The sequence below is a fragment of the Medicago truncatula genome, chromosome 7 (assembly GCF_003473485.1).
Source record: "Medicago truncatula cultivar Jemalong A17 chromosome 7, MtrunA17r5.0-ANR, whole genome shotgun sequence".
NCBI classification, from domain to species: Eukaryota; Viridiplantae; Streptophyta; class Magnoliopsida; order Fabales; family Fabaceae; genus Medicago; species Medicago truncatula.
Genome location: NC_053048.1, coordinates 777731 through 786222, shown reverse-complemented (window position 1 = coordinate 786222; position 8492 = coordinate 777731). Strand labels below are relative to the sequence as shown.

Sequence of the window (8492 nt, the reverse complement as noted above, 5' to 3'; positions counted from 1 at the left end):
CTTTTTAACTGAATTAGATACAGGCATTCTTATAAATATTCTTAAGCCTAGAGATGGTTTCGTGGTTTCTTGTAAACGACTAAACTTAGAATTACAATAAACTCTTTTCTCCAAGAACCCCTAAGTTAACACCGAAAAGAGATGGCAAAGTCATCATAAACTCAAACACACAAACAAAGAGATATTTCTATCATTATAAAAAGTTTATTCTTGTGTATTAGGTGTAATTACTTTTCAGCCCTATGCATTAAACATAATTTTTATGTTATAAAAATATTCATGATCGTGTAACTTTTGTGTGATATGAGCAATTTAGAGTGTTATAAGAGTAATTTTCGAGTCAGAGTAACAAATCTAAGACCCACCGGCCCATTATATCACCGTTTTCGTCTGAAGCTGTCTTTCCACTTTCATTCTTCTTCTTCACTAAATTTCACCACCGAGGTAAATTTTCATTTTTTTTTCTTCAATTCAATTTGATTGATTTCTAATTAGGGTTAATTGGAATTTCATTTTCATGTCTATTAATTGAATTTAATTGATGATGCAGTTTCTCTTGAAGATTTTTCTTGTTATCTGGTAGTGTTGCTGTGCTTGTAATCAATATGGCATATGATATTGATGAGATGAAGAGTAAGCACTGCAATGCAATACTCAATTTTGAATTTTGACTTAACTGTTTATGATTTATTTGAATGCTGATGAATCTTAGACCCTGTTTGGATAAACAACTTAATTAAGTGCTTATCACATAAGTGATTATCATAGAAGTGTTTCTGTATAAACCATTATTATGATAAACGGTAAAATCAAATCAAATTGTCTTATGTAACCATAAGCTGTTTTAAGAAACAACTTATGACATGTAGTACGTTTGTTTCCATAAGCTCTCCTAAAAAGTGTCACAATTCACAAGTACTTATGGACTTGTAGTAAGTTATTCTACTGTTCTATATATGCTCTAACCAATGTTTTTAAAACCAAATCAAACCGGATGGTTTGACTGAATAAACCGTGAGCTGGCATTGTCTACAGTTCGGTTATTTAAATTGTTCAACTGCGGTTTCATTCCGGTTTGAGCGGTTTAAAGGAGTTGAACCATGACTCGCAGGTCTTCTCGGTTCGGTGCCTGTTTTGATTTTTGAAACATTGGTTCTATCAGATTCAACATTTATCATTCATGTATTTTTATTTTATTTTTGACAAAATATCATGCATTTCTCTGACCTTGGAAATTTTGAAAAACATGCAGAGATTGGCATAGGGCTAATTGGTTTTGGCATCTTCTTCACGTTTCTTGGCATAATTCTTTTCTTTGACCGTGGTTTGCTTGCTCTAGGAAACGTGAGCTCTACTTCTAGAATCTAAATCTCTTTTATATTTTTCTTTAGAATAGGGATTAATGTTGACCTAATTTCGGGTTTGGCATCTGGAATCAGATATTTTGGTTGGCAGGGGTAGCAATTTTGCTTGGTTGGCGTTCCATGTGGTCACTCTTCACTAGTAGAGCAAACTATAAGGTATAGTGAATACGATTTTTTCTGTCCATTAATAAAACATTTTATTTCTCATGATATTCTTATCCCTAATGCATCTCTTGTGATATGGATTAGTGAATCCTGGTAGGATGTCGTCAGACATCACAAACTTGTTTTTGTGTTTTACTTATGAAGCACAGACACTGACACATAGACTCCGGTAACAATTTAAGAAAATAAAAATGATTGAACGTAACTAAATGTGCTAGTTTCTAACACAGACACGTGTCCATGTCGGACGCTGGACACAACTTTAATCCAAAGTGGCGGTGCTACATAGTTTTTACACAGATTGTAGTTCCTATTATGTGACTAGAAGTACAGATTTGAGTTGTTAAATAAGCCTCTTGCTAATGCAAGGTAAGGCTGCCTATAAAAAATTTGCAATGATTCAAAGCTTGCTTAAACCCTGATGTAGTGGGACGGGATCTCTATAGCACTTGTTTGCCCTTTTTTATACAGTAAGAGTGTCTAGTTAGCCGTTGTGCTAACTAAGATTAAGTCAGTAAAAAAACTGTTATATTAATAAAATAATTCTCTCATTCTGTGAATTGAAATGTCCTCTCTAGATCTTTGTATATCACATCAGCATAGGAGTTTAATAGATGATAGTTTTGAAGCAAGGGGTAGATACATGTATACTCAACAAGAAGCATCTTCAGTTTTTTCTGCCTTTCTATTTGTGTTTGACCAGTTTTGATATCTGTTCGATAGTTGATACCCTGGTAAATTTACTGTACAAATAATAACATTACAAAATTTCCCAATCTACATTTATTTTGGAAAAACACCAGTGTCGTGTGCAGTGGGAAATATCTGTGATCATATTCAAAATCTAGTTGAAAATTTTCCTGCAGTCCAAGGAAAATGCAGTAGGTAGCGTTAATATATGAAGCAAGACAAATATATTTCCGACATATCCCTTGTGTTTGTCATTTTTCTGATGACTCGTTAATTGGGAGGCTGTTGACGAATTTTTTACAACATACTATTTTGCATTTTGATTGTTTCAATGATTATTTGGACAAAGAAATTGGACTTTTGGTTTTTCCCGCAAAATAGCTCCTACTTGCCCACTTGCCTGTTAGAGGTTATTTATTGATGTCAATTGTCTTTTGAATCAAATAATTCCTGTCAATCAATTTTACTTGAAGTACTACTTTGCAAAAACAAAAAATTGCTTGAAGCACTAGCACCAATGAATTGAAGAATTGTTTTTAGTGACTTCTAATGAAGCATAAAATCTTGTATATTTTTCTTTAAGAGATCTCAGCTGCATGGTTGTATGCTTCAGGCTTCATTTTTGTATGTGATAGTCTGATAGAGCTTCAAGAAAATCTTGTATATTCTACTTTATAGTTAGTTCATTCCTGTCATAATCCAGTTTGATATAAGTTCTTAAAATTCTTTATGGATGGATAATGAAGCATTCTATATGGAGATAAATAGCATTGTTTACTTCTTTTGTAGGGTACTGCGTCATTTCTTCTAGGCCTCTTTTTCATTTTTGTGAGGTGGCCAATAGTTGGTATAATACTTGAAATATACGGTTGTGTTTTCCTCTTCAGGTTAGTTGATTCCTTGACGGCTTCTTGAAGTCTCTACTATATTAAAAAAATTATCATTATACGCTTATCATTGATGCTTTTGGTTGCAGTGGTTTTTGGTCATCTGTCAAAGTGTTCCTCTACCATATCCCAGTTGTTGGATGGGTTATACGGTTTATTGCACGTAAGTTTTTGCTATAGAAACTCTCTCTCTCAACCTCTGCCTCCCCCCTCCTGTCCTCTCCCTCTATGTACGTCTGTGTGTGTCTCCATCCACCAGTATGTATGCATGTGTGTGAATTGTAGCTTCAAACTAAATGACATCGATCCCATAGGGTCATAAATATATGCTTTTCATTTGGTATGATTTAATTCAACTTGGAGAGTAATTCAGTGTATAAATCTATTTTCTGTCTGTGTCAATAAGGTTTGCAACAACCTCTGCCCATATGACAGGTGGGACATCAAATGGAATTACTTGAGTGTGATTTACTTCATTGCATACTTATATGATGACTTGCAAAGAGCTTAACAACCATACATGATTAGCATGATTAACATCTATGTGTGTGTTGCAAAAATGATCGGCATGGTTCACTTCTAAATTGGTTGTGTGTTGGCATGATTAACTTTTAAGACCTTTTGCTCCTCCAAAGGTCTCAGGTTCGATTCCCTCTGGTGCCAATTTCGGTGGGCTAAGTCCATACAGAGCTTGCTCTGGCTTTAAACGGGCCCCCGCAAGTGGGCGGTGGGATTGGTCCCCTCGGATTAGTCGGTTCTTGGATCGGATACCGAGTTTTCAAAATATATATATATATATATATCCTATATTCTCACAATATCCCTATATGTGAGTGTTTGACATGATTAACTTCACTTCGTAACTATTTGATGATTTATGTAGAGCTTATTATTCCCTTCTGCTCTTTTGCAGCTCCTTGATTATTGCAGAAGGAGATTTGGTTGTTGCATCTAACTATAGGGGCTCATAAAGCTGTTTGGTTTCCTTGGTGTTAGTGATTTTTCTGATAGTTTGTGCTTGAATGTGATGTTAACTAGCTTTTGTAGTTGTTTGCCATAAGGCATATAAGCATCTTTTACCGAAATTTGTTGTGAAATTTAGTTTATATTGTGGCCATATTTTGATGCTTCAAGGCTCGTAGTGTCATTAAGTTTTCAGTGTACTCAAGAACAAAAAACAAGGATACAAGCTGGTTATGTTGTTTAGTCGTCTACCAGCATGAAGGCTCACTCCTGATGTACACTTATTAAACTGTAAATGATCAAAAGTTCTAACATATGGCTATTTGTTTTCCTCCTGTTAAAGGAGTTTGGTAAGAAGGGGAATAAGGGGATTGAAGGAAAGAGGAGTAAAAAGAAGCAAAAGAGGCAAAGAAATGGCACCAGAATAAGTGTTAGTTTTGTTTGTAGGTGAAAACTGTCGGTAAACAAGCTAATGCATGTGCAAACACACAAATATGCAAGGAAAAATACCTTACTTATCAATCTATTTTTGCCAAGTTATCATATGGAGAGAGTCAGATGCTTGACAAGGCATTCTAGGAGGAGGAGGTCAAGAAGTAATTGCTTAGCATTTGACCAACAGGTTTATTTTTTAACAGTTCAGATTATCATAATTTAGTCCATGCAGGTAAAAAGTTAAAATTTGAATGTTTGGCGTCATTGCGCTATAAGGAAATTGGTTGCTTAAATATAAAATGTTTGTCTTATGTAGCATCGACACTTCTGATGGAAGACGTGTTCGGTGTACGACACCTACACATTATTACATTCAATTAATTAATTTTTTCAAGTTTTACATGTCTAATTCAAAATTCATGTTATCCAATTGAAGATCATTAACTCATAAAAAACTAACTACATACCACAAACTTATAACTCATCAAATGGGTGAGAATCACTCCGATCTAGCTAGCAAGAAAGATCCTATATTATCACGGATAATCGTACCAATCTCCATGCGATTAAGAATAGCCAGAAAAGACGTGCTAATGTTACATTTCAATCAATTAGGAAGAGGCTTGGTCCATCAATCTCGCATCCCATCTACCGGAGAGTGAGAAGGCTGTTGTCGAATGGCCTGAGCACTACACCAACCTTGCAACAAGTGTTTGCTTCGCATCACATCCTTGCAACAAGTGTTTGCTTCGCATCACAACATAGTCCGCAGAATCAAATAAAGGCACCAAAAGAATTTTATTGGCCATAGTTGCATCAAACAACTGGGAAGTTATCTCAATATTCCAACATTTGACGTTTTAGGATTAAACAATATGATTAGAAAACTAAAAAATCAATAAATAATATATTAGTGCAATATATCATACTAATAAAAAAACTGTGTTAAAATGTATATATTCGATTTGGTTTGATATGATCGGTTTTCAAAAAAGAATATTCAAAAAACATCTATAAATATTTGCGAGCTCTTTAAGAGATAATCGGTTTTAGATTGAAGTTTTTAACCAAAATACACAACTTAAGTTTAATAAAAGTGTTGAAAATTTGCTAAAATAGTTTGAAATTCAAGCTCTTAAAATGGACTGCGACAAGATTTGAAATGACTAATGTATGGAATTAATTAGAGACAGATAAAGTATGTTTGAAATTCCATCTCTTAAAATTGACTACAACAAGATTTGAAATGGGTAATGTATAGACACATAAATTATCCACAAAAACTGACTATTAAAAATTATATAAAATCAAGAAAAACTAGAGAATTGATAATATAAGAATATGTTTTGGTTTGTAAGGATCCAAAATTTCACTGTAGGTTTAAATTTTTCTGTAGATATGAGGTTGTCGTAGGTGGTTTATAAGCATTTCTGAAACACTCTTTAAAGTTTGAAGTCAATCCTAAACTTTAATGAGCTCACGAGATTAACTCATATAAACCTTCATTTATCAATAGAAAATGTAAATTGTACAAATTGTGGATGCAAACAATAGTAGTGATTAGTGAATGTACAAAAAAAATCCAAAAACTAGACCTTGTACCATGTTGGGTCATGGAATTGATGAAAGATACCATATTATGTTAGATTGAAGTCCTTGTATAAAATGCATGTCTTTTGAACTTATATAGCAGAACAAATAAGAAAAAGTATGAAAACAACACAAAATTGTAGAATCAAAGTTTATATGTTTGTGACTTGGTATGTTTGTATATGCAGGAGTATAAAATTATTCATATAATGTGTGTCTGTTATATTATCTTTGAATGATTCATATAAAATTATTAACATACAATGGTGGTCTCTTGTGCTAGTACATTTTCTTCTTCCGTACTTTCTTTTCTCTTTCACATTTATATATCGGTTAAAAAATATGTTCAAGCAAATTATGTGAATAATCCACATTGTAAAAGTGCGACATATATTCTGAAATAGAGGAGTAGATTTTTAATTGTGACATTACAAGAAACCATGATTGTTCTTTTTTTTGGTAAGGAAAACCATGATTGTTCGAAAGCAAATATCTCAACCTTCTTCTAATACTCAGATATATTTTATGGCAAGATCATCATCTTTTAAAATTGGCTTTGAAAAATGACTAAAGGATAGCATTTTTCTGAAAGAAAGAAAAAAATTAATCCCTTTTACATTCATAAAAAAAGTTTGACGTAATTACGGCATGGTTTTAATAAAATTTCAAAAACATAACATTTGTCAAAATCATGTCATGGTCACATATCATGATTTCACAAATTTCAGTAATAATCTAAACATAGTTATTTTCCTTTTCTTTTCTTGATTTCTCATAAGTCAATGAAACAATCATATCCACGTCACAAACATTGACATTTGAAGTTTGATTCAACACGATGTAAGAAATCATATTTCAATTCTATTTTAAAATAATACATTTAAATATGTAAAAAATTAATGTAGGTTATGATGCTTAAATAACTAAAAATGTTTACACATTTATAACTTCATACAAAGTACAAAATCTAATATCGGTAGTATAATAATAAGAGAAAAGATAGCATGTGCCATCAGCGTAAACAAGTTTTACACAGACATCTGATAAGAATGTAGTGTTTCGAAGTTATTTTAAAAATAAAGGTTACAAATAAATTAGGATAGATGACAATATGATTGATTCTTAGTGGATCTCCGTCTTCTCGGAAACTTTATCCTCGTCTATCCAAAATCTATTACAATGGCAACGCAAGTCAATCATATGAATAATACAACAATAGGTATAAATCTAACAAGCTATTGCAATGTACCAATTTCGAATCCAGTTCACCAAAATTGAAGAACTAATTTTCAACCAAGTGACCTCTAGGAAAACCAGATAATCTAACAAGCTATTGAATAAGGACAAATAATATATATAGGTTCAAATAAAAAGGGAACACTAATAACAAAAAAAAAAAAAAAAAAAAAAAAAACCTAGCCTACCTCAAGATCAACTTCTATAGATTTGGTCACGTTGACAGCCTTCAAAACATCAAAAAGAACATTAGCAGTCTGATATGCCTTGGTAAGTTGTGTGCTGGAAACAAGAGACAAACCATCATTATTCATCATACAATTGCAAGGAAAAATTAATCAATCTGAAAAATTATCTAGAGAACCAACCAGTCAGTTTTATCAGCAGCATTTTGTAAAGCTTGGATATATTTTTTGTAGTAATGCGGATAAGAACTCTGCATCTCGCGTGCATCATTTTTCTTTACCCTTCCCTTCAAAGTTGGATAATTTTCCTAGCAATTATAGAACAAATGAAAATACAGGGACTTAGCATAAAATTATTGAAGTTACTTTCCAAGAACAATAGCAGTTTGTTCAAATTTCGCTACAAACAATGCTATATCATTGTCATAGACTCGTAGCCATTGTTGAACAACATTTTGCACTAAATATACTGGTGTGTTTGGTATTCAATGCATGTCCGACATGACACATGTGATTGCATTCAATTATGTCATTTTCTTAAATTACTACTGGTTGCCCGTGTCAATGCTTCATAGAAAATTCCGCTATGGTATAGCCATTATTTAACAACAATGAAAAGTAGAAGGATGTTACTCTTTCAAGGCGTTGAAGAAAGGCAGTCTTGAATTGGCGAACACCATGACCACTTGAAGTAGGATCAAACCTTATGAGCTTTCTCAAAGGCGTAAAAGCCACCTACAATGCAATAATATCGAGATCACCAAACACAACAAAGAAATAAGCTATGAGTAATTCACAAGAAAGAATGGAAGAAGTTGAATTTAGAAACACACTTACATAAATAAGCAACTTTAGGATGAGTCTTTTCAACTTCATTAGCAACACAAAGAATGGGTGCAATTTCTTCAACGAGAGAGGAAGGAACAACCTCACTGTCAAACATTGACTCTACTAGATTCCCTACAGTCTTCATTGAG

The 8492-nt window shown here is 32.9% G+C and overlaps 1 protein-coding gene across 1 annotated transcript; it reads left to right on the top strand.

Moving 5' to 3' along the window:
- Positions 1-296: 296 nt before the first annotated feature.
- LOC11419410 (vesicle transport protein GOT1) lies at positions 297-4385 on the top strand. Its single transcript, XM_003620982.4, has 7 exons — positions 297-444; positions 551-633; positions 1253-1344; positions 1440-1520; positions 3009-3106; positions 3196-3269; positions 4020-4385. Exons 2-7 carry the CDS (start codon positions 606-608, stop codon positions 4025-4027), a joined length of 381 nt encoding a protein of 126 aa, XP_003621030.1. The 5' UTR covers positions 297-444; positions 551-605; the 3' UTR covers positions 4028-4385.
- Positions 4386-8492: the final 4107 nt, after the last annotated feature.